At 30.6% G+C, this 27,193-nt stretch overlaps 2 protein-coding genes, 1 long non-coding RNA gene and 3 other non-coding genes across 6 annotated transcripts; 1 reads left to right on the top strand and 5 right to left on the bottom strand.

Annotated features, from left to right (window-relative positions):
- The first annotated feature begins 8,951 nt into the window (after nucleotides 1–8,951).
- On the top strand, nucleotides 8,952–12,865 carry LOC114177796 (type I inositol polyphosphate 5-phosphatase 2-like). Its single transcript, XM_028063335.1, has 11 exons — nucleotides 8,952–9,205; nucleotides 9,288–9,393; nucleotides 9,503–9,586; nucleotides 10,033–10,120; nucleotides 10,197–10,301; nucleotides 10,539–11,343; nucleotides 11,443–11,627; nucleotides 11,843–11,951; nucleotides 12,110–12,258; nucleotides 12,343–12,593; nucleotides 12,687–12,865. The coding sequence occupies exons 1-10, from the start codon at nucleotides 9,176–9,178 to the stop codon at nucleotides 12,554–12,556; spliced, it is 1,875 nt and encodes a 624-aa protein (XP_027919136.1). The 5' UTR covers nucleotides 8,952–9,175; the 3' UTR covers nucleotides 12,557–12,593; nucleotides 12,687–12,865.
- LOC114177797 lies at nucleotides 12,809–13,883 on the bottom strand. The gene is made up of 2 exons (XR_003603206.1): nucleotides 13,366–13,883; nucleotides 12,809–13,028 (listed from the first exon to the last, which is right to left on the bottom strand). It is a non-coding gene; the product is annotated as an uncharacterized LOC114177797 (long non-coding RNA).
- LOC114179983 lies at nucleotides 13,149–13,238 on the bottom strand. The gene has a single exon (XR_003603563.1). It is a non-coding gene; the product is annotated as a small nucleolar RNA Z101 (small nucleolar RNA).
- On the bottom strand, nucleotides 13,355–13,438 carry LOC114179999. The gene has a single exon (XR_003603578.1). It is a non-coding gene; the product is annotated as a small nucleolar RNA snoR14 (small nucleolar RNA).
- On the bottom strand, nucleotides 13,561–13,648 carry LOC114179987. Its single transcript, XR_003603567.1, has one exon. It is a non-coding gene; the product is annotated as a small nucleolar RNA U61 (small nucleolar RNA).
- Nucleotides 13,884–16,897: 3,014 nt separating the features above from the next.
- On the bottom strand, nucleotides 16,898–21,140 carry LOC114175911 (ribose-phosphate pyrophosphokinase 1). The gene is made up of 8 exons (XM_028060755.1): nucleotides 20,836–21,140; nucleotides 20,570–20,743; nucleotides 19,796–20,044; nucleotides 19,116–19,259; nucleotides 18,871–19,038; nucleotides 18,294–18,363; nucleotides 17,539–17,620; nucleotides 16,898–17,140 (listed from the first exon to the last, which is right to left on the bottom strand). The coding sequence occupies exons 1-8, from the start codon at nucleotides 20,998–21,000 to the stop codon at nucleotides 16,960–16,962; spliced, it is 1,233 nt and encodes a 410-aa protein (XP_027916556.1). The 5' UTR covers nucleotides 21,001–21,140; the 3' UTR covers nucleotides 16,898–16,959.
- Between the last annotated feature and the right edge of the window lie 6,053 nt (nucleotides 21,141–27,193).

The following is a 27,193-nucleotide window of genomic DNA, read 5'->3' as shown; positions in this document are numbered from 1 at the left end:
GAGATGCAATTGACAATTTTTTAAATGTGGGTACCATATGAGTAATTAAGTGAATGATTAAAGACATCTTGGTTGAAAAAAAGAGAGTCAAGATTAAATGTATCGTATTTTATGAATTATTAAAATAACATTGGCAATCATTAATTTGTAATATGTAACAATAATCATAATATTGAGTAATCCGGGAAGTATCAACAATAAATTTCTGCAAAATGACTTGAGCGATGTTCATGAGAAAGAGAAAGAGAGTAGTAGCGGTGAAGAAAAGAAAAATTAAGGTGGGAATAGCAGGCATCGAAAGGGTGTTCTGATATGATTAGTGATACACTTTTGTTTTCTTCTGCACCTCCATTGTTACTAAATGTATCCCATATTAAGAGAAAAAGATTAAAATATCTCTCACCAACAGCTAGTGTCATCGTCTTTGTTACACCTCTGTTCTGAATAGCATAGGAAGAGAGAGCTCATTCTGAAAAGTTATTTCTAAAATACTGTTTTGAAAAGGTAACATATATTGTTTTTGAAAAGTTTATTTCAGAATGTATTTTATTCATTTAAAAAACTTGTTCAACAAATCTAGTTTTAAAAAGTCTATTCCAAAAATCCTTTTCTGAAAATTATTTTTTAAAATTAAAAAAAAAAACTTGTTTTGAAAGATTTCTTAAACAAGTAATCCGAAAGTCAAGTTTACCAAGGATAAAATAGTGACTTTGAAATTTGTGAAGGTGCAGTTACAAACTGTAGGCTGCATGAAGAAAAAGGCCTCTGCTTTCTGAAAGTATCAGACACTTTTTGAAGTGTAACAAAGAAATATATTTTCTCAACCCACTCAAAATATTGATCACTAGAAAGAAAACACTAAATAAAATAATGTAGGGTGGTTAGTTGGTTGAGGTGAAAGTCTCCATGCAAATTCTTTTTAATGTTTTAATAAGTATTAAGATGACGTGATGAGTTATATTAAAAACTCTAAGAAGGCTCTGGAAACTTACTGGTATTATTCTAAAGCTGTGCATAATTTTGAACATTGAATATGTATAATATTAAAAGGTCCTGAATAATTATTATTATTATTATTAACAAAGTTGGAAGTGCTCTTTAGTTTTAGCATCAAATTTCGTATACCACACATGCTTGTGGCTCAAACCTCACGTAATATATTATATTGATCTTGCAACCAATAAGGTGTGGTAATCTCACGTCACATTTCGATAATAATATCTAATCCTTATATTATAAAATGGGTAAAAAACAAATTAGAGGAGCCATTATGGATAATACCAAAATTAGAGCGAAAGGTTGTGATAACTAGGACGGTTTGTGGACATGAATATTAAATAACTACAATTTTGCATGGGAGTAAGTGGGATTAGTTTCAGTTAAGGTGGCTCTTTTAAGAAAGTTCATTACGCGTTGTTGGTTTTATTTATTAGTGATGCCATTATAATGTAGTTAATCTCATGCATTTGATGGTAATTAAGAAAGCTAAACAAATTGCTTCCGCCAATGCTTCAAGAGAGAATGAAACCTGCCAGCCAATATACACTCTCCTAAACAGGATGGCAAGAAAAAATAAAAAATGTATAGTAATATATATATATATATATATATATATATATATATATATAAATGTTATTTAATTGACTATAATATTTTAATAATTTAAACGATGATGATAATATAGCAGGGACGAACATTATTGATAAATATGAAAATAGAGACAGAACAAATATCTACATTTTCATACTCAATTGAAAAAATAAGAAATTTTTCATATTTATACTCATACCCAATTAATGTAGAAATTTTCCGTCAAAACGGTTATAAATTCGGATAATATCCACCGTCTTACTCCTAAGGAGCACCTTCAACATAAAATATTTTATTCAATAAGACATTTTGATTGAGATAGGTTAAGGTGAGAATGCTAAATTCAAGAATTGAATGTTGTATGAGATTATTTAATTATATAATTAAATTAATTCTTAAATTGTAAAAATTAACATATAAAGAAGTTATTGAATATGGATCTTACGAAATCTTACCATTAAAATAAAACTTGTGAGAAATTCTGAAATGATGTGATAACGTGAAATTCATTTCAAATGAAATAAGATGTGGTGCGAGTATTGTACAAAGTATTTGCAATGAAAATACTTTAAAATACTTGCTTTTGGTGTATTTACTTATTATTATTATTATTGCTGTTTATTTTAAATCGTTCTTAATTTGCCAAGTTGTTGGTATCAGAAAAATTATATTTATTAATCTATACTGTTGAAAAGTTTATTTTTTAAGACCTCAAACCAAACAACTTGATTCATACAATTTATCTCTATAGTTTATTGCTCAATTTCACAAGTATATTATAATTTATTCTTGACAATAAGGACTTATCCTTATAATATGATGATATTGTTTACAATATATTTTTAATTAATATGTTTTTCAAAAGTTTATTTAACTGTAAAAATACATGTATACATCCTTTCCTTTTTGTAGATCCATCTTGGTTCTTTTTCGATACAAGAAAAATAGTTTTCGCTCTAATAATGGGGTTCAACAATTCGTTTGCTGGTGTATTTTCATTTGAAAGACATGGTATTCAACTCATTTGAAATTAATAATATAATTAATTAGGGCAATCTCCTACCAACTCATTTTTGGTCGGTATTTGCAACTTATTCTTAGAGGAGAAGCTGAATCTAAGTGATTGATTCCCTGAAATGGAGATTATTATTGTGTACGTGTGGCTTGCTAGCGTCCAAAAAGCCGCACAAGCGAACCATTTTTTATTAGGCGGAACAAAAACAAAGACAAGAAGCGAGGAAGATAAAGCATTCTTTAATTTTTTGATCCGTACATATAATATTAAATATCTGGTATGAGCAATGAGTGGTGGGAGTGTAGGCATTTGAATGTGGGAAAGTGCAGGTCCCTCTCAGCTCCATACAGTGTTATAGAGGTAATTGGTGTGAAGAAATTAAAGAAGGGTTGCAATATTTGTGGTTTAGTTGGAGAATATGACAACTCATTGGTTCCTTCTTTCCCAAAGGTATAATTTTGTGTCGTAGAATACATTCTCAAAAACTTTCTCACCTTCTGTAAACTTTTTGTAATGTCATCATAAGGCTGTTCTGCTGTTTTCGTGATAAGAATGCCATCACAAACCTCTGTGAAACACAGCTATGCATCACGTAAGTTAGATACATATATATGCTTCATGTCCACAATCATAAACAAAAACATCTCCGTTCATTACTTCATTCTCAATTAAACAAATGTATACAAATTATAAAAATATTAATCATAATTTAGATTTTTAGGCCAGCACATATGCATAGTAATCCTCGGTACAGAAAGCATTAAAGAAAAGAAAAAGAAAAAAAAAGGAGTCTTAATCCATCATTGCATATCCAAAAAGAAAGGCATCTAAAAGTTCAAACAGTTAATAAACTATTACGAAATTCTCAGTGTCACATTCACCGTTCCTTTAAGCGACTGATCAGGTGCTTTAAAACTTTAGGTTTCTGACCTAATGAACGAAAAAAATAAATAAATTCAAAACTATACTTTTACACTTATAATTGTTAGGAAATTCCTAGAGTCACTTTATTTATTAATAGAGAAATAAAATTAAAATAAAGAACATAAGAATATAACATGAAAGTCTCAAAATCAAAAAAAAATTACAACCATCAGAGAATAATTATTATGTGCAAATTTATTCAACATACAGAAATCATTCTCAAATTTTATAGGCTTAAAGTTCATTATATAGTCACTAACACTCACTCCTTAATTATCCTAGATAATATAAGCCTTTTCAAGACATGTTATTTTCATCAGTCCAAATAATAATGTATACAAATTGCATTCACAATGGTATCTTGGCTCTTTTTAACCAACAAATTATTTAGGATGATCATGCCACTTCATATGTTTTTGGACAATATTTTTTTGTACAATAGCTACTAACTTAATCTTATTTAGGTTAGAAACAGTTTAAGAGTACATGAAAGTATTGCGATAAGCTTGAGACTGAACAAGAATCTTTCTTTTAAAAAAATTAGAGTATTTGCTAAGTAAGAAAGAAAGTATAATTTTGAGGAACCGTTAGAAACCTAACAACAAAAGAAGAAATATGCAAAATATGCATAATATCGATGTCTATTCCATTAAGCTGGGAAGGAATAATCAAAACAGAACACTAGCACACATACACCATAAGAATTCTTATGCCAACGAGCTCATTGCACATAAGTTCTTTCTTTTATTAAGTAATGGTGTTGAACTTGGATTAGTAAACATAATGGTGTTGATTGACTCGATTGGTAAGCAAGGAAAACATATTTGTTAGTAGGGCAGTTCTCCAAGTTTCTAAATATTTTATTTATTTTACTAGATAAACAATATTTATACATAAATTGTAAAGGGTTTGGACATCTCAAATATTTTATTAAATATATATTTTTCTCTAATAAAACAAAAACAATGATTACGGCTCATCTTATTTTGTGTGGAAAGTAGAAATTGAAACTTACTCCAATGCGGTACATAAATTAAATTGTACCAAATAATTCACTTATAATTCAATAACTTTTATAAGAACGTGTACTATATATTATGAAGCAAATCATTTTCTTACCTAAATTTGACTTTTATATGCTATGTCTACACAAGATTCCCCCTACTGACAATTTGTGATGATAGGACAAAATCCAATTATATATTAAAAAAAATCTATAAGTTATAAAATGTCTTCTACGATTTAATTAACATTCATTATTTTCAATGCTTTTATTCTATCAATCAATTAAGAATTGTGTTAGGCATAAGTTTAAGTAATTATTGTAAAAATGAAAAAAAAAATTGTTATGCATTTTATAATTAAAAATAACGTACAATTTGATTACACATTTCAAACGTATTTAAACTGATTTTTATTTTTATTTCTCCATCACATCTTTCTTTTCTACTCGTGCTTCTCTCACGAACGTCAATTGTTGTATACGATTCTTGCGTGAATATAATTTTCTTTCTTTTCTTATATTTGCCGAAATTCTTTGAAGGCGAAACTTTAACCAACAGTTGAATCTTACAAACTATAAATAATTATAATCTGATTTTGACGAACTCTGATTTTAGATTAGTAAAGTAACCCTCTAATTCAATGAAAAAATAAATAAAAAAAACCATTGCAGGAAGTCAACAACTTTCTCTTTCAACAGTGCAATAAGGTATTTTGGTCTGCGTGGTATGTGAGTGCAGTTGAATTGGGATATTAAATTGATGAAATGATTAGTAATTAAAAGTTGAAATATTAATAGATATTTTTTGATTAATAATTTGTGATAGAGAGTGGAGGCCAGCGATAGAAGAGGTTGAAAGCAGCCAAAAATAGGAGAAAACGTAAAAAGATAAGAACGCCATTCAAAGCACAGCCGTAACCAAATTCTTATTGTGCTCACTCAATTTCAATGATGGCAACAGACAGCACCACCCAACCAAAATTAATGCTATCACAAATCTCACCGTTTAAACTTTACCATAAATGTGTTAATCATATTTTAATGCCAACTAATACTTCTTTCATTAATTGATATTTGTCGATTATATTTATGAATAATATATTAGGACTCCTATTTTTTTTATGGTAATTATTTAATATGAATTATTGATTAATATATTATTTTTTTAAAAAAATTAATGATTTATATTAAATCATATCAGAAAATAAAAAATAGAGATAACTAATAAGAATTAAAATATAATTTTCCTTATATTCATAGTGCGAGGTTTTGGAGTTATAATTTGCAACCTTCATGAGATGCTAATAAAGCTTATGATAAGTTAATGCTTGTTAACTCAAATTGCCAAACTCCTAATACTCTTTCATCATAACTCTATCTCTTCAGTATTGCCTCTGTCGCCATTGTTTCCTGTACGTTTCAAACTTTATGAGTCATCTTGTAATTATGCAAATAGATATTTGTTTCAGGAATTGCATTGATAGATTACGACTGTATATATTTTGTAACTTTAATCATTTAGTTGGTCTTTATAATATTCATTTTTAATGTATATATATATATAAATATATATTAGTTCATAATTTGCTAAGGAGTGTAAAATGGGAGGATATTTGAATTTGTTAGTGTGTATAATATAACTCGTTATCGCAACCTGCGTGGGTCAAAGTGCACGCTGATCCATCCTATCTCGCAACATGTATTCATTTATTTTTTTTTATTGTTATGGGGTATTATTTGTCTGCTTTTTTAATTTTTTATTTAAAATATTTTGAAAAACGCAATATAGAAGCATGATTAAAATATTTTTAGTTTTTATATTTTGTATATTCTTTTAGTTGATTTAAAATCTTAAACTAACCGTTAAAATAATGAAACTTAATGTAGAATATTATCATATAAACTCTAGTCGTTTATTTTCCCAATATATCTGTGTATAGATAGAAAGATATAGAGAGATATTAATAACTAAAAAAAAGTGACCCCAGAATTAGTGAGGTAAAAACAATAACTTATGTATATTATATTTATTCACTAATTCACTGATATATATATATAGGGAGAGAATAATGACAAGAAAAAATAAAATCAATAACAAGAAAATGTATGTGTAACTTTAAAAAATGAATCTAGTAGTATGTGAATGTATCCACAAGTACTTTATCCTATTAATTAAGTTTACCTTCAAGTTCTTTAACAAAACCACCACCTAAATAGTGATTTAAAAAATAAAGTGTTCCGAATAGAAGAAGAAGGAGCACCCTATGATGACAATGGACAGAAACAGAGTAAGGTGAACCTTATGACAGAGGTAATATAAAGACAAGTTTGGAGAGAAAAAATGGTGGCTCTATCAAGTGATGGTGCAGATGAGGAAATAGAGGAATGAAGTATGAAAGACAAATTTGGAAGGGAAGGGAGCACAGTGTTGTGTCTTGTTTTCCATCACAAACCCTCAATAATGTATACGAAAGTAACAACCACATAACCAATGTCACCATGCATATGTCTTTATTCTTTCTTATATAATTCCAATCTCTCATTCAATTTAAATCATCACAGATAGTTATTATGGAAACTCCCAAAAACATCACTCTAAGAATGTGTTCTTTCTTCTATATATTCATTCACCTGTGAGAGTGTAGCATGTGTACTTGATGTACAAGTATGTTCCCACAATTCCTTCATATACATTATTTATTTTTTAATGAAAATTTTAAGTATCCATTTTTTACATAGAGTTATATGACATTAGTCTTACACATATAAGACATTTGACATCATTGATGAGTTATATATATTTTTCATATCGGTTATAGGATTGTAATATTTAACTTTGTCTATTCTATCCAATGTGAAATTTTGACTCACATTTAGACTATTTTCGACCGTAAGACATAGTCATATATAGTCCCTATCCTACTCCGAAATAAAAAATTCCCTTAATGATTGGATTCAATCAAATTACATAATTAAGAAATCATTCACATGTTCTCACACTTTCTTAACTTGTCATAAATCCTCCCCTTAGCTTCCTGTTGAGAGAGAGAGAAAGATTGACATCTTCACGTGGCCATAGTAAGAAAATTGCTTCTTTTTCATTGTTGAGCAAAAGTTAATGTTAACATTATTTTAGGTTATCGGTTAATGAAAGGTGTAACTAACCTGCGAGTGAGAGACGAAGGTTGTCGTGAATCTGTTATTCCCCACCAACTTGCTCATCAAATTGACATAAAATATGATTAAATTCACAGTTCAAAACTCAACTGTTTATCTTCTTCACATATAGTGCGGTGGCCCTACATCATCCATGCTCTCATCACTCTCCCTCACATTCCATCTTTCACTTTGTCATAGTCAATTTTGTTTCAGTGTTTTTTTATGCAAAGGTTGTCAATTTCCTAACCTGTTTTTGCATGGGAGAGAAAATAATAATAAAAATAATAACAGTAGCAGCAGTGATGAAAATGAAAGAGAAGACAACATGGGCGACTATGGCTTGCCATAATGAATCCTAATCAGTTCACACTGTGGTTATTAATTAGTTGCCCATTTGAGCTAAGCATGAATTAAAAAATAAATAAATCTGGTTTTGTTTATAAGATCCTTCCTTGTTTTAAAAGAAGCTTCCTCTTTTGTGGGGTCATTAGCAGATCTTGGCTGTGATTGTACCCTTTATTTGTATGCATCCTTGCTTTTCGTTCCCTGTCGTCATCGGTTTTGGTATTTGATGATGTATTCATTTCTTCATTTTGTGGCACTGCTAAATCTGCACGTATAGTAGCAATAGTAGTAACAGTGCGCATTATTGTTCTAACAATAATAAACAAATAACCATTTGAAATTTTCAATGTATTGGGCTACATTTTGCTGTTAGCCAGTTGCTTAATGTAATATAAAATACACATAAGTTTAATCACATAATTTTGTATGAATACTGTTGGCCAGAAATTGTATATTTGTTTATGCTGCCTCAATCATTTATCTTTCATTTATCATTTATATTCATAATTATTTGTATAATAAAGAAAAATAGAAAGAGAGAGAAGCGCGTGTGAGAAGTGATAATTGACTGAATATGGGGAAAAGAAAATACTGGTATGGAGAAGTGTTACATTACACCAAAAGTATAGTTAGTTGTTCTGTATGTATCTCCTCTTGAATGTGACGTTTGCTGTTTATTTTTATTTTTCTTTTAGGTATCTCCTGAAATCTCAATTAGTAAGTGTTTACCTTTTAGGACTTTCTTTTCCTGCGTTTTATTATCAGACAATTAGAAGAAGTGGTGTTAGGACCAGTATTGTTATTATTATTATTATTATTTTTATTCTTTGTTTTTTCTTTTCTCCTTCTGCAAGTTGTGGTTGTGGATATCTAGCTATAATGCTATATGGTCACGCATTTTCTGTCTTTTTCTTTTTGGCTCTATGGGAACTCTCTACAATTGAGCACTCAAAAAACTCCAACTTTGTTTTGTTAATTCCTACAATCTGAGAAGGCCTCTTATTTAAATGCTGGCTGCAAAATAGTGCCCAAACCATGTCAGTGACAGTTTCCATATTTAAGAGCTAGGCTCTGAAAATCTTGCACACTGCACAAAACAAGTGCTTGTTGGTTCAGTTATAGTACTTTGACCTGAGACAATGAAAACAAGGAGAGGAAGACGCTCAGAGGTAAGCTTCGACACCCTCTGACTGCTGTTTAAGGATAAAAATATGTTTCTTAGAAACCTCGAACTTTGTCTCATTGCCGCAGGCCTTTTGGCCCTCCCTTGTGATGAAGAAATGGTTAAACATAAAGCCAAAGGTGTATGATTTTAGTGAGGATGAAGTGGACACTGAAACTGAGAGTGAAGATGATGGTATGCTTTAGACTATACTATATTCCTTTTTGCTGTTTAGCTTTGATCTTCTTCTCTTTTCATATTTTTTTTTTTTGTTTTTCTTCTTTGTTCTTTCAATTTCATTCAGTTTGCTCTCTTAAAGACTCGAGAATGGGTGTGCGTGAAGAAAATCCACTAAGAACACAATCCATATTCCCAAGTCAAACATCAGGCAATACTTTATTCCTTTAACATTACTATGGTGCTTTAAACAAGAATATGTGCTCTCAGCTTTAATACACCTTCTGTCATTTCTTGCTCTGGTTACAAAACCAGTTATAGGAGCTGCTTGTTATGAAATCTAGAATCTAAACGCAGTATATTTTTCGTAGCTTTGTTCTACACACAAAACATTTGTTCTCCACTGATGTCAAATTAAACATGCCAGGTTACGAATTACATGTAGATAGATGATCTATGGTGAAAGAATGCATCAGAAAAAACAAAGGAAATCTAAACCAAATTCCAAATGTGTTATTACCAGCAAAGTATATGAAATCAATTTTATAAACCACCTAGACTAATTTTGCAAACTTCGAATGATTGACTGTTTTCTACACCAGATTGAGTTCAAAGTGTTAAAATCACCAGCGTGCGTGATTTGATTTTGTAATTCAGATGCGTCTTGTAAGGGCCATAAGACCAGGCATAGAAGAGGGAAATCAGAAACTCTGCGTGTTCAATACATAAATACAAAGGAAGTGAGGTCTGGTGTTAATCAAGTTATGTGTAACTAATTTCATGATATTAATGAAAGGAATCATAAACCGGTTATTTTGCAGGGTAACAATTGGCACCTGGAACGTTGCTGGAAGACTTCCATCTAAGGATCTTGAAATTGAGGACTGGCTTTGCACCAATGAGCCAGCAGATATTTACATTATTGGGTAAGTAGTTGCTCCAGTTGTGTATATCTACAGTGTTGTTCATGGTCCACCGTTTCCTGTGTTTTCTTCTTCAACATATTGACAAATATTGGATCATTCACTAGACTTTAGATAGAACTATTTAGATTTCTTTTTTCTTTCCATAAATTAAATTTCATGGAGTTTCTTTCCCATGGTTCATAAATTAAAATTCAACATAGATGAGAGGTCCATTTCTGTGTGATTGACTTTCAACAGTTTCCAAGAGGTAGTCCCCTTGAATGCTGGAAATGTTCTTGGGGCAGAGGATAATACACCAATCCGGAATTGGGAAGCAATCATTAGAAGAACTCTAAACAAATCTTCTGAACCTGAAACCAAGCCAAAAAGCTACAGTGCCCCTCCTTCTCCAGTCCTAAGAGCTTCTGCTTCTGCTGATGTTCTAGCAGACGGTATAGATGTTAATCCACTAGACACAATGAATGAGGAGTACCTGGGAAGTTGTAACAACGTTGAGGTGGAACAAGAGGAAGTGAAAAGCATAATTGGTATAGGAAGGAATTTACAGTTGAGGAAAATCAATGACATTGATCCTCATACCATACTTGACTGGCCTGAACGTCCTTTAGATGCAATCCCACATACCGATTCCAGTGCAAAATTGCGCAGAGTGTGGAGCTCAGACAGAATTGGCTTTAACTTGACAGAGAAGGCTTCAAAATATGGGAGTGTATTGAAACGGACACACCACAGTTCGGGAAATTTGGGCTTGTTATGGAAAGAACAGCAAGTGATGCCTGAGGAAGTAATCGATACCCTTGATGAGTTATCTGACATGTTATCTGATGAGGAAGATGATGCTTTTCTTGAATTGCCAAATGACAACGAAGATAATAATGGAATAGGTGGTGTGAAACCACATCGTAAGTATGTCCGAATCGTCAGCAAGCAGATGGTAGGAATATATGTGTCTATTTGGGTGCAGAGGAGGTTGAGAAGGCACGTTAACAACTTGAAAGTTTCTCCAGTTGGAGTTGGTCTCATGGGCTACATGGGAAACAAGGTAAATAGAGTATTGCATGTTTTTTTCACGATTTACTGTTAGAACAACGTGGCTCTAACCTTTGTGAATGTGAATGATGACAAAGTATGTCTGATGCAGGGATCTGTTTCAGTTAGTATGTCTCTCTTTCAGTCACGTTTGTGCTTTGTTTGTTCGCATTTGACGTCTGGTCAGAAGGATGGTGCAGAAATGAGACGAAACTCGGATGTTCATGAAATTCTTCGCCGCACTTGTTTCTCATCTGTCTTTGATACAGATCAGCCACAAACGATCCCATCACACGAGTAAGTTCATGAAATAGTCCTTTTCACAAACAATAAAAATGCTGCTAGAAAGGTGTGTTGAACAATTTGACAAACCATATTATTATGTGTTCAATTTTAAGCTGGATATAGAATTCATTATATCAACAAATAAAAAAGTTGAATGGAAATTGGTATGTTTAGTGATGTTATTGCGAACATCTTGGATTCATTAGTGGGTTTGTCCATGCCAACAGTCAAATTTTCTGGTTTGGGGATTTAAATTATCGTATCAATATGACGGATGAGGAGGTTCGAAAGCTCGTAGCCCTAAGGAAATGGGATGAACTGATGAATTACGATCAGGTGAGAATTGTGAAACAACTAGACCATATAATTTGAATCTGACAAAATCTAGACAGAGAGATGCAAAAATAACTTGTTAGCACCCAATTTGATTCATTTGGAGATTTCACATGGTACTTTATCGACGAGAGTTTTTAATCACATAAACTTAATTGCAGTTAACTAGAGAATTACGTAGTGGGCACGTGTTTGATGGATGGAAAGAGGGGGTAATAAACTTCCCACCCACTTACAAGTATGAATTTAATTCTGACATATATATCGGTGAAAACCCGAAAGAAGGAGAAAAGAAGAGATCTCCGGCCTGGTAAGTGCATCAATATTTTGCCTGTGCTTGGATCTTTAGATTGAAGGAAATGCAAAATTTTACCATTGTTAAGATTATGTACAGGTGTGATCGTATACTGTGGTTGGGCAAAGGAATAAAGCAACTTGAATATAAGCGAACCGAAAATAAACTCTCGGATCATCGACCAGTTAGTTCAATATTCTCCATTGATGTAGAAGTATTTGACCAACGTAAATTACAGAGAGCCCTGAATTACACAACAGCAGTTGTACATCCTGAAGTTTTCCTTACAGAAGATGGACAATGGTCATACTAGACATCCACCACGCTTTGGATATACAAACAAATTATGGGTAAATTTACACTTCCATTCTTGTATAAAGAAAAATTGTTAAACCAAATTTGCAAAACTATTATTAACTACAATCAATATTTGTCCCCCGCAGATGGAAGAATACAGGGCAGATAAAGAAAAACAAATGTATATAGGCATACTTTTAGGAAACAGAGTTACTGTCTTTCTTGTGTTTTGTTTTGGATTGTATAACAGAGGTTTCTTAATCACTTGTACTGTAAAATTTTGATCTCCAACTTTCGTAATACAACTATCTGTACGTTTTACAAACAGAGGTTTCTTTATTACTTGTACTATAAAATTTTGATCTCCAATTTTCTAATACAACTATATGTAGATATTACAAACAAAAATCCAAGTAGATAGCCAGTTTTATTCCTCAAATTCCGACCAGATTTCTTCCACAAATTCCTCTCAGAGAAGTTCAAATAATCTGCAAAAGAAAATGAAAATAAACTACAGAAGAAAGTGACTTCAAATATCAGGAGATTTATCACTATTCAAACAGACAGATATACGCATAATATTCAATCACGTTAAAGGGTTACAAAACTGAGGGCATCAGTTCTCCAAGGTGATAGCATCAATAAAAAATTCAGACGCAAATTACCCATTTAACGATGAGATTCATCACATGCCCATTTTCAATTTCACCTTCGAAAACAATCAAATTTAAACACTAAAATACCTATAGCGCATACAAAAGAAGATAATGTCCTACAAAAATGTTTTAGAATTTTGAGAGAGGGAATGAAGATAGCGATCAGAACCTGTCGGGATTCATATAAACATCACGCAGTATCAGCGGATTGACAGACGAATGAATTGCTATCATCACTTCGCATAGCTTTTTCCCTCCCCAGAATAAGCTCAAAGTAGTAATCAACTAATTCCCAACAAGGGAAATTTAAACAATATATTATTGACAAACAATTAAACAATAATGAAAATAGATTAAAAATGTTGAGCTCAGAACTTCTTAGAGGATAATTGCGCCGTCATCGACGAACACAATGTGTCGCCTCTAGCACTGTTACATCTTCATCACAGACTCAGCATTTTCCCACATACATAAGAAATTGACAGAAGAATTTCCCGGAGAAAAGAACACCACAGTATATGGGACCGAAACGGGGATAAAACACATCAAAAAGTATCAGAAAAAAATAAAGAAGAAAAAAATAGCAAGAAAATCAAGCAAGAAAAGAGAAGGAAAGCGCAAATTGTAATTCGTTGCAGCAGTGGAACTTCTTGGAGATGAAATGAAATTGAAGATGATTTATAGATGCAATTTAGGGTTTTATCATTTTAAGCACGACTACTAGGGTTCCGCACGGCTAGGTGACCCTGTTGGGTCGGGTAGATTCGGCGGCTCTTTGTAGGCCCAGTAAGTAGTAAATAAAAGACTTTTTATTTCCTGCACCCCTTCAATTTCTTCATGCATTCCCCTCAATTTCTTCGTGCACAGCCTCAAACTATCGAAATGGTCATTTTACCTTCGGGAAAAGTGACTTCTGGATAACATATTCCAAAAGTTTTTTATATCAAATTTCTGAAATTTTAAGAATAATATTTTCAGAATAAAATTTTCAAAAAATATTCAGAAAAAAAAAAATTGAAACGTATAAAATATATACTCCTTTCATTCTTATGTCCAGATGAAAAGAATTATATTCAATCCATATTTATACATATATCCGTATATCCATAACTTACTCGGTTAATGGATAATAATTAAAATAAAACCAAAACATAATATATATATATATATATTAATTATATATTAATTATATTTTAATTATTATTTATTATTTAAAAATATAAGCATATGGTAGACATTCATATAGAATATTATTTTAGATAATGATATTTTAACTCACATTTTTTGACTCATTTTTAATCTATCATTTTAATCACCATTAGATTATCATATCACATCACTAAAAAGAATCAAAATATATTATTTAACGGTAATTGAAGTAGTGGGTTAAAAATGGGTCAAAAAAGTGAGTTAAAATATTATTATCCTATTATCTTTGCGATTCATGTTTATATCTCTTAATTGGTATTTGTGTTTGTGTTATAATTGATATAATTAATTTATTCATTAATGTTATCCAAGTGGTAGAATGTTGTATTCATATAGTTTTATTATATAAGTTATTATTCTTTATTTTGTTATTATTATGGATTAACTTTAATCAATAAATTATCTTATTTGTTAGTATCAATTTTATAGCACATGATTATTAATTTTATGAATAATACGTAATCCTTGAGTTTTCTAATAAACGGTTTGTCAGTGATGGGTTAGATTATTCAATGTTCAATGAACGATTTGTGATTGACTTAAACATCCAATAACCTGTTAAGATGTCCCTGATATCTGTTAGTAAGGATATAAAATTCATACCCCATTAGTCAGACAACATAGAAAAAAAAAATTCAGATACATTTGAGAGAACCTACTAGAAAGAGAACAATATCATCTCACGCAGTTTTAGGATGAGAGAAATTAATCTTTTGTTAATTCCATTTGGAAGATTAGTTACCACTCTTCCATCTACATTATTCATACCTACCAATCAGGTACGCTCTCGCTATTTGGTATTAGGAACTACTCTGAATACACTTGGGATAATTTATTGTATGGTAGGGTTTGATGTTCTTTGTAATTGGTATGTTTATAATTCATAATCTAACATATTTGTCTTGTCTATAGATGATAATGGAGTAGGACGAAAATCAATTTTATTATATCATCTTCATCCCCAAATAAAAGAAAAAAAAGATCCATCCTCATTTTCATATCCAAGAAGTATAACATTTGTCTTATTTAAAGTTATTCTCATATTTGTGTTTGTCACTTTCTTATTGTTTCAAATATTCAATATAAAAAAAAAGTATACTTGTGTTTCTTAATTGTCAAATATTTAGAAAAAATTTAAGTTATATAACTACAAATCAATTGGATAAAACTAAAATAAATATATAAAATAATATTTGATTGTACATAAATAAAATTTTATGCCAACCAAAATATTTATTAATTTTTAATTTTTTAGAACAAAATTGATAAAGTTGATCTTTTTTAATTTAAAAAAAATATATTCAAATTTAAAAATATTTCAAATATTTTTTACTTTCTTTCTCTAAATTATAATGAAATCTCCTTTTTTTATATACTAACATAGATTATAATACATCACATGAATGAAATCACATAAAAAATAGTAAATAAATAATAATCTGAATTTAGACATAAAACTTTTTTTTTAATTTTAATATATGTTGAAAGATGATGAACAAAATTCATGACAATAATATTAAATTATAATACTAAATTAATTTTTCTTTATAAAAAACATATAAACAATATTTTAAATGATAAAAAGAAACCACCAATAAAAATATGATAAATAAGTAAAATTCATTAAATTTGTATTCTATAAAATTATAAAATTCAAAATCATAAAATAATGTGACGATACTTACAACATCACTCAATTAATAAAAAAAACTATATAAACTAAGTATAAACTTTTTAATATTTAATAGATTACAAAAATTTATTAATGATTCACTTAACATACCCAAACTTATTTGAACTTATTTTATTGGGAATATTTTGCAGATGTACTATAAGAATTTTACAATGTTTTATACTCTTTGGATGTATAGGAATCTTGTAATGTATGTTCACTAGTGGGGGGCTATACTGATACTTCGGTCTCTATGGAAAGTCTTTTTGGACTTTGGTAATTGAGGTGCTGAATTGATAAAAATGTTATTTGTGCTTTCAAAAATAACATTATACTTAAATTGGAAAAAGATTGAACGATAAAATATACAAAAATTAAAAAAAAAAAAAAAAAAAATATATATATATATATATATATATATATATATATATATAAAATTTCACTTTCGATTGGAACTCTGTCTAACATAATGGGGGAAAACTCTCGCAATTGCATAACATCATCGAGCAATCTTGTGGATAATAAAAATTTGAACTTTCTGATTATTCATTCTAATGTAGGGGAACTTTCTTCTACTTAAACCAGTTGCTCAATCATATCATGTTTGTATGATTCTACAAAAGTCACATTTCTCGTAAAAAAGAAATTAAAAGTTTCCCAACTGTTAATAAATTTTAACAGTTTCATAGCCAAATCAGAAAAGTTATTGGCAAAAGGTATGTTTTTCATGAAAAAGGGCAAAATATTAGTTGAATGTAGAAAATAAAGGGCGACAACTAAAATTAAAATTAGACGAAATAGAAAAAGGATGGAATGGAAGGGTATAAAATAAAGAGCATTTATTGATTGACTAATATAACTGCAGAAGGCAATAACGATTGTTTACTGAAAAATACTACTAACAGAACTGTCATCGTGAATACGCCAAATAGTTTCACCCAACAGGTTTGCTACAGTAAGAATAGTTAACTGCGGGAAATAGTTCTTCTCTGTAACGGGAATGGTGTTCGTAATAATCACCTCTTGAAATAAGCCACTGGACAGCCTCTCAATTGCTGGAGGGCTACGATCCAAATAAAACAAAACCACCATGATATGAATACTAGCTTATGTACAATACTCAACATGAATACCAAAAGCAACACATAATGATGAAGATGCAGTAAAACATGCATACAGATCAATATATCCATAAGCTTATTGATGTGAAGACAAGCGACGACCAATAAGCTGATTAGCAATATTTATTACTGAACAATTAGCAACTATAGATCAATTGAATAAATAGAATAAAGAACGAAAAATTTATAATTGAAAAGCAAATTACTAAAAAAGGCATAATAATATGGCTTCAGATTTGGCAGTAAACCCGAGACTCGACTTCCATGGCTTCAATTATTAATTAGGGAGACAAAAAGACAAAGCAAAGAATAAAAATGTAGGGCAAACCGAAGGCGATACCTGAAAACAGCATGAGTGCAGCACGCATACACTTCCCTAGCTCCCTCTTCATGTAACAGTGCCGCACCCTTAGCAATGGTCCCTTTCGTCCAAAAACAATTAGAATCAGATACATACCAACAGATATCAATGATGAAAATGGTACAAAGAAACTAATGCATCCATCATTTTTGCCTACTCGACAAGGAAGGAACACCAAAATACTCCTAAGGGAAATGCAAACTGAAACTTTTTAAACAGCAATCAGCCATCTTCCCGGGCAAGATGGACTAAATATGACTGAATTCTTCCCAATCAATTACAGTAGTAAAATCGTGTATTAAAGTTATTGTTTAACCATTTTCTGGTCTCTATAACTAGATTCAGCATTTCCTCAAAGAAGTTAAGCAAATGATAATACTTAGAAACACCAAAGTATGCTAAAAAAAGGAAATTGGAATCCGTTTATAAAATGTTCATTAAGATAGATAATACGACTTCTATCTTAAAATTAGCCAGTCCACGAAAACACACTAAGCAAAATAGAAAAGCAGGATACCAGAGCCATAAAGTAGCATTACAAACAATACACACGCATATCAATACAAGATCCAGCACTTAAATATCTATAAAATTTTAATTAAAAAATCTAGCTAAATATTTTTTTTAAATAGACCTTTTTAACCCAGCAAGTAACCACCATATGCAGTAAAGAAGCGCAGAATAAAGGAATATTTCTTTGCAAATTTCAAAATACGGCGTGGAAATTGACATACCAGCAGTGTCGATCATATCATCCACCATTACTGCAACCTTTCCTTTAACATCACCAATCAGGTTCATCACCTTCAGGGCAAACATAACAAAGATGAATATACCTTCGGAGATCCATGTTGTTAACTTTACCTTAGCTCCGAGGATAATTAGTATTCTATAAAAATAGCCAAACTATGGGCACATCCAAAACTAACAATAAAAAACAAGAATTCTGGCAAATGCCAGTAAGATAGGCTACCGTTGGAGAGTAACATGTCACCCAAATATCCAACATTTCAACCAGCCACAGAAGATAGACTTCCAGGTACAATATCAGATGAAATTTAAATCAAAATACGATAATGTGAATATAACCATTTAGTACACATCAGAAAGGTATTATCAATGCTCACATGTGTTGATTAACCAAAGTGATGCACACGACAAATTCATTTCTGGAAAGAAAGTAATTGTCGAAAATGAAATACCAAAGAAAACCGATAATATTTGTTTAAGAGTATACTCCCTTACATAAATGGAAATTAAAAAAAAAAATCCAGAACGTCAAGGATGAAGACATATTTTGTCAGTAATTACCTCAGCAACATTGTGCCCATGCCGCCTTTTATCTACAATAGCCAAAGGGGCATCAGATAATTTCTTTGCAAAAGCACGAGCTCTTGCAACACCACCAACATCAGGAGAAACAACCACCAGATCACTTGAACTTATGGTCTTGCTGGCGAGATAATCAAGAATCACAGGCTAGTGGAAATCATAAACAATAGTATTAGAAAACAAGTTGCCAAGAATGAAACTACAACCATTCAAAGTTTACTTACTTGACAATGAACGTGATCCACAGGAATATCAAAGTAACCCATGGACTGCCCTGAATGAAGGTCACAAGCAAGAACTCGGTCTGCCCCAGCTTTGGTAATAAGGTTTGCAACAAGTTTAGCAGCAATTGATTCACGCCCTTGAGTCTGTAAAAGAAAAAAAAAGTAAAAAAATCTTATCTTTGATTATAACATTGAGCCTAAACAGGGAAACACAAGAACATAACTTCAAAAAAAAAAAAACTAAGACAGCAACAAGTTAATTTTCCATTTCATGGTGCTGAAAACTCACTTAAGGTCCCAAAGGTGTCATGGAAAGTCTAACCCAACAGAGCACAACAAATAAGATGCAAAGCTTCCAAGTAGGGGAATCTTGGTTGATTTCTAGGTTGTCTTTGGATAGCTAACGGTTTGGTTAGCTCAAGGTTGAAGGGATAAGGGAACCAAAGGAGGTTTCGAGGCTTCTTGGAAGGTTCAAGGTGTAGTATAAAATAGAATGGGGGAAACAGCCAGAAACATCAAAAATAGTCACAAAATTTACAGAAAGGGAACAAAAGTATACCAATGCAATAAACCAATGAGTCAGATATTCTAGTCTGCCACACTGAATCTCAAATACCCTTCGTATAAATTAAAAACTACTGGTTGTAAAGGAAAATTAACAACCCGCAAAAAAGACTTGCCTTTCTATCAGCTCTAGCATATCCAAAGTATGGAATCACAGCAGTGATATTCTTGGCCGATGCTCTCCGACAAGCATCAATCATTATTTTAAGCTCCATGAGATTCTCATTTGCTGGAGGGCAGGTTGGCTGTATAAGGTATACATTGCAACCTCGAACACTCTCTTGTAACTGTACATATATTTCCCCATCAGCAAAACGCTTGATGGAAATCTGTCCAAGTTCCAGGCCCATGTAACGAGCGATTTCCTGATCAAACAAACACATTTAGAGGACAACAAAACTCAACAAAAGCCAGTTCAACAGAAAGACAATTCACGCCAACTTTATTTTCTCACAAGCAACCAATACAACAGAGAGCTACTAGACTCTGAATTCAATAAATAAGCTTTTTCAGTACACGTCATGTTTGTAACCAGATATTGACGCATACCACGTCGCTAGATGACACCATGGTCCAATCTGATATCATTTTTCAATTATATTGATCCTATGAATGAGAAATAAAACTATGAATGTTCATGCAATCTAATTCATTAGCAGAAGTAAAAAAAAAATCAATTGAAAACCAAATATTGTCAGAAAAGTCTATAAAAGCTATTGCGTCAGTCAACAGTCCTTGAATGATGAAAAAGATCTTAAACTTGCATGCATGTCATCGGTCAAATCATATTAGTCCAAAGTACCTGACTGTTCAGCGAATTAATTTCATTCAGGAATTGAAACATCTTCCAGAACAACTAAGACCATTCACTCAAAGAAATAGAAAATAACCTGAGAGAGTACAGGATTGGCCGTGCCAGAAAACAATTTCAACCGGTTACTGTTTCTGCTGACCGCTGTTTCTGCCCTCGCCGATTCTAAGAATTTCGGCAGCGTCCGCTCGTTGAGAACCGGAATGATCGGTTTTCCGTTAGGGAAATTAGACGATTCCGACATGTCACATTTCTGCCATTGAAACAAGAAGAATAGCATAATTGTGAGCAAATAATAATTTAAAAATGATATAACGAAAATAAAGCGGATGATTTTGTGATTACCACGCTGCAAGGCGCGAGGATTCGAGCACGGGAATTGTCGATGTCGACGAAACCTAAGGTTCGAAGAGCGGCAGCATGGGAACTGCCGGTGAAGAGAGAGGAGGAAGAAGAGGAGAAGGTCATGGTGGAAGAAGAAGAAGGAGGTTGAAGCAGGGAGGTTGCCATGAACGGAGTAACGAACGAGTTAGGGTTTGTAGAGTATCTTCTTCTCTGCAAGAGAGAGAAGAGAGGGTTTGGATTGGAGCAGAGCGAAGCGAATTTCGAGCTCTGTTACCAGTGGTGGCGGGTCTTCGTATTTTCCACGAGATTCGGCTTTTTATGTGTTCGCGGCCGCGCGACGTCGTTTTACCAGAATAAAATAATATTAATCAATGGGGAAAATAAATACAACTAAATAAAAAATCATTTAATTCAAATGCTCCTGTACACCTTCTGTGAATGTATTCAAGTTTTAGGTTCAGGTATCGTGTATGTCTTTAAGAAAAAAAAAATGTTTAAAAGAGTGAATTTGGAATTCATTTTAACAAATTTAAATGGTTTCCAACTTATCATTTTGCTAACTTTTTTAAATATATTTTTAATTGAATAATACTAAAACAATATTAAAAAATCATTGAAGAAAAAGAAATGAGAAGGATATGAAGATGAATTTGTCTTTTGGGAGTCATGGTTTGGTGGAGTTTGTATGATGCCAAAAGGAGGGAGTTGTGTCTGGATTTGGACATAGGAAAGTTTGTGTTAGTCAAAATTACCTAAAAGTATGTTTCTTGATGGCGAAATTGAGACCCTATTCGCCACTACTTTTGCTTCGGTGCATGCCAATCCTTTTGTTAAATCAATATGAATATGCTCTCTGTTGTGCACTCATTTAATATGCTGCTTTTTTTTTATTTCATGACATGTTTATATGAATATGAACAAAAAAATACAAAATATTATTTTTCTTTATCTGATTATAAAGAAAATAATAACGATAAATAAGTTTATAAAAAAATAATTTTCATTTTTCTTTTAATCTCTCTTACCGGTAATTCATACCCGAAATCATGATTCCCAAGATTATGATTGCCACAAATTTATGATTTTTTAGGTAATAAATAATATTCTTGAAAATATTGACACAAGCTTTAGAAATCAAAACATAATTTATTATCACTTGGAATTGTTTAATTGTGTGTCTCATCTTGCATGTAAGAATGTTTTTACGAAAATTTAGCTCAAGATTGTTAATGGATTTTTTTTGTTTTGGCATCAATTATTATCTTTAAATAAGTAAATCAAACATGAAAAAAATAATTGAGAATTTTGAGAAAAAAAAAATCAGATCTCCCTCGTACCCATAATTTAAAGTAGAATTTGTTCAAACTTTTCATTCATTGTCTGAAACACATCATTAGTATCGTTCGATGGTGATATATTTGTTCCCATTCCCCACCTTTGTCCAAAACAATGTGTAGGATGGGAAAATATTAATAAAAAAACAACTTAGTTAATAATTTTAAGAAATTAAAATATTTTTGTCCTTTATCAAAGTTAATATCCCTATCTCTCATTTTATTTCTATCTATATGTACCTACCAGTGTAGCTCTAAATATAATATTATACAATTAAATTAAATTACAATACAGTAACATTAAATGTTATGCTCGTTGAAATAAAAATATAATTAACAGAAACAGTATTATTTAATACCATGTTTTTTAAATATAATATTTTTATTCTATTAATTAAATATAATGTATGTAAGGTACATCTGTTTCAAAACTTTGCATGTTTTATTTTTAAAAATTACAATAACTATTATCATATTTTATTTTTAATATATAAAAATTATAATATTACCAAAACGTTTAAATTGCTAATTCTTAATTTTGTTTATATTTATTTATATAATTAAATACATGTTTAATTTTTATTAATTGTTATATACATCTATTAAAAAATAAAATTAATATGCAATTAATTAATTATATACTAATTTTAATTATGTTTATTTAATAAATAGTGTAACAATTATTAAATATTCAATTGTGTTAAATTTTAATCATTAAAAAAATTCAAATTAAATTATTTTATTAAAACTATAATCTTTTTATTATAATAAAAGAATACATCAACACTTATTATTTAACATTTATTTTTTATTTGGAAAAGATAATACCAAATATTCTAAATTTATCCTAAAATTTTAACATTTTTTATATAGCTACATCCAACTTGGTTTTATGTTAATTAATTAATTTATTTAATTTATATGTGAGTGTGTACATGTGAACGAGTGTGTATGTGTATAAGTTAGTTTCGCATACAGTAAACATAATAAAGTTGAGTATCATATATAAATAAAAACTCAAACTTATGAATTTATTACTTGTACGTTAGAAATAATAGTCAAAGTGATATATATAAATAAAAACTCAAACTTATGAATTCATTATCTTTATGTTAGAAATAATAGTCAAAGTGATATTGTAGAAACTCCTTCTCGTTTTAAAAATGAATATTTATTTAAAAATATATATTTAAATATATTTGTAACATACTAAAAAAATTTAAATATTATATTTATGTTAAATAATACACATCATGCTTTACGTAAACAAATTCATTTATGACAATTCTTCAACATAATTAATATCAATCCTATTTTACATATTTTTATTTATATAAATCTTCAACATTTTTTTTCAAGATAATTAATATAATCTTCTTTCAATTTCATACAATTTGATAAACTTTTTTTTTTTCATTTTAAACAATAACTCAAATTCCATTATAACAATAATAATAATAATAATAATAATTTTATTAAAATAATAAAAAGAAGAATAATTATTTTATAAAATTAATCACAAATGCTTTATTTCAGCTTAATGACATCCCATTTAAATAAAGTAATTCAACTAAATTAAAACATCACATCGTTATAAGAAGAGCAGAGCTATCAGATGAACATCATAACCAAAGAATGCACTTTTACAATCATCCATAAAGGTACATAAATATACTGAGGCATACCAAACATAATGCCATGAACTAAACATAAAAGCTGACAATATAACAGTTTGCAAAAGGAGGGTTGCCACTAGGACGACTATTACAAAAAGGCCACATGGCCGTGAAACTGCTCCTAGGAGCCACCAATAACAGGATACTCTAAGCTGCACCGCTGCTACCACCAGACCCACCTTGAACGTTTCTCTCATCTGCTCCCACCAAAAGGTGATCATCGCAAAAGAAGAAAAAAAGACAAGCACCAACACGAAATGAAAGGGTAAGCTAGTGTAAAATCATTTGAACATATTATACCAATCAGGTACTTAAAACAATTCCAAGTATACAACACATTAGGCACACTGAATCATGTTATGGCAAGCAAGCAGGACACTATAACTCAATTATCCGGATAAATATCATAAGATGGGATTCACTGGACGCTTGCACTTGTGGTGACCTCTACTGCTCTGCAGAGCCATTGCCAATGGGTTTCACCCTACCACACACAAGGTTAGCCTTCAAGCATTTAAGGCTATTATCCTGCCAAAGACTAGGGCCTCACGCTTCTCTCACCACTTGGATCAGTTTGCTCTACATGAGACTCACTAACTCTTTAGAGTTTCAGGATGCGATCCTTTCTTCAATCCTTATCCTAATTATATACACTACACACCACCATGAGATCTCCCCACGAGACTCATGGAATTACGCCTATCTCACAACCAAAATCATGTTTCTCATACCATTTTCATCACTTTTATTTCATTCATCCAACTCTCATGTTAAGACACCACCAACCCACAATTCCATGATCCATCTCATACCAAGCGTGCCAATTTCATTCATAGGATTCTAACAACCAAGCATATTCACTTACAACATGTCTAGGAAGAGTAATCCATACAAAACATGCAACAAATCATCCAACCTTTCAAGAAAACAGTGTCAGAACGCACCACTGCACTACCCTCGCTCAAGCTAGGAGCCCTCGCTCAGGTGAGGGAAGTTTCCTCGCTTAAGTTGTAGGCTCTCGCTTAGGCGAGACTGCAACAGTGGCCCTTGGGAGATTTTCACGAGCTCTCGCTTAGGCGAGGCCTTCTCACCTGAGCGAGACAGGGTGTCGCTCAAACTGGCCGCCTGGGCGAGCGCTCGAGGCAGAACCTTGGGCGAGCTTCTGCTATTCTCGCCTAGGCGAGACGAGCTCACTTGGGCGAGAATATCAGTTCTTCCCCATTGTTCCACGCATGCAACCCAAAAACAATCCAACCAAACATTATATTTTTGATCTCACACGAGCACAAACATTTCCCAAATCATTTTATGCAAAATCAGAAGTGAAAACAAGCACCTACAGTAAAAAGACGAAAAAACTAGCTTCCCTTACCTTGCTTAGGTACCAAAATGCAACAGACTCGCAACTAAAGAGTATCGCAACTCCAAGAACTATTGTAGTGAGCTGTAAAGTGAAAACCAGGACAAAAACAAGGGTACAAAGTTAAACCCTAACCAGACTAACGTACTACAACGGTGAAAAAAGGAAGAACAAATTAGGAACTTCAAGGTTTACTTACCTAGAAGCAGAATGAACGTAGCTAGCCAAGAAGGAGGGAGGTTCGTTGCGCCCTAGCAGAGCTCTAGTTGGAGAAAAGGTTAGGGGAGAGAAATTTGATTTTCTGCAAATGAGACAGAATGCAAGGATTAGGGGGGCTGGAAAGGGTATTGGGTCCCTTATTGGGTCGGCCTTAGGCCTACGAAACGGGCTAGGCCCATACACATATAAGCTAGAAAAAGGGGGCTTACAGGTACCATTTTCATTTTAAGAAATTTCAACAATTTTATTTTTTTTTATTTTAAATAATAACTCACATTTTATTATAACATAATCTATAACAATATATATAAAGAGGATTTTCTCCTTTCTATTCACATTTCAAAATACAAATTTTATCCTTTAAAACATAATTATTTATTAAATTTTTAAAATTGACTGTTACTTTTACAATTTTTTTATAAAATTGTCTATCTCTACTCTTATCTTTTTCTCTATTTATGAACAATTATTCTCTCATCTTTTCTGATATTTTACTTTTTTTAATAAATATAATTTTATTTTATATATTAACTTAATAACATTACATTATCATCACCTACTAATATAATATAATTAAAATTTATATTAAAATAATTAAATTTTATACACTAATTTACAATAATTAAAATTTATTTTAATTTACTTAAGTTTGAGATAATAATTTTTCATTTTATCATTTAAAATATATTTTTAATCTATCGAAATTATCACAACATTCGCGGACTTTCATATCAGATTTCTTACTTTTTTTATCATTTTTTCCTTGATAAATCATTTTCAACTTTTTCTTCTTCTTCTCAAATCCATCTTGTATAACAAACACACACATGAAAATGTTATTTTAAAATAATAGATATAAATGTTATCTAGAGAATAAGTACAATTTTATTAATTAGTTATATTCAATGTAAAAAAGAGCAATTAGTTTTTCTTATTATTTTGTTACAGTTCATTCATGAACTATTAATGTATAATCAAAACATAAATTTAAAAGAATAAAAAAGCATTTATTTATTCATTTTATAGCTGTTGATATGTTTAATGTTTGAAAATTTGTTTAAAACTAAAAATAATAGATTATCAGTATTTAAAATAACAACTTACCAGCTTTAATATATAAAAAGCTAACTAAAAATAATAAATTTAAAAGTGGATAGATTTAAGCATTAATTATAGTTAAATTGAAATTAATATATTTATGCGTAAAAGGGATAGATTTAAAAGATCAAATATTAGAACTTAAAGTATCGATTTATTTTTTCTCGTATACATATTTCACTATTATAATTTTTTATATTACATAAAATTTTTCTTTTAAATTTATTAAATAATTTTATAAAAAAATATTTTTTCTATTATTTTTCAAAAAATTTAATTGACAAATAATTTCATAATAATATTTTTTATAAAATTATAAAATTTGTAAGTTTTTTTTATAATTTTTTTATGACAAGTATTTTATATAAAATATTTCGTAAGAAAAATTTATAGCAATATTTTATAATTTTTTTTTCATTTGCAAGTATTTTTTATAAAAAGAATTCAAAACAAAATTATTAGAGAATATGAGTTTTTTTTATAGTATTTTTTTATTTTTATCAATAGTTTTTTTTAGATTGAAATAATTATTTTACATGTTTTTATTTTTAAGTGGTATTTTTTTAAAAATTTAACCATTTTTTTATATGGCTGTTTTTCTTTTCTAAAGTTAACCTATATTTTAAAATAAAATAATTTTATATAATAAAAAAATTATCTCAAAATAGATA

Source organism: Vigna unguiculata, chromosome 3, assembly GCF_004118075.2.
Source record: "Vigna unguiculata cultivar IT97K-499-35 chromosome 3, ASM411807v1, whole genome shotgun sequence".
NCBI lineage: Eukaryota > Viridiplantae > Streptophyta > Magnoliopsida > Fabales > Fabaceae > Vigna > Vigna unguiculata.
The sequence above is the reverse complement of the archived record's forward strand: the minus strand, read 5'-3'. Positions and strand labels throughout refer to the sequence as shown.

Coding starts and splice junctions, on each gene's coding strand:
- LOC114175911 (XM_028060755.1), bottom strand. CDS start 21,000: ATGGCAACCTCCCTGCTTCAACCTCCTTCTTCTTCTTCCACCATGACC. Junction 17,621..18,293: donor TGATATGATCGACACTGCTG/GTATGTCAATTT, acceptor TTTGGACGAAAG/GGACCATTGCTAAGGGTGCG. Junction 17,141..17,538: donor TGCACTCATGCTGTTTTCAG/GTATCGCCTTCG, acceptor TTTGGATCGTAG/CCCTCCAGCAATTGAGAGGC.
- LOC114177796 (XM_028063335.1), top strand. CDS start 9,176: ATGAAAACAAGGAGAGGAAGACGCTCAGAG. Junction 10,121..10,196: donor ATAAATACAAAGGAAGTGAG/GTCTGGTGTTAA, acceptor GTTATTTTGCAG/GGTAACAATTGGCACCTGGA. Junction 11,344..11,442: donor TGGGCTACATGGGAAACAAG/GTAAATAGAGTA, acceptor TGTCTGATGCAG/GGATCTGTTTCAGTTAGTAT.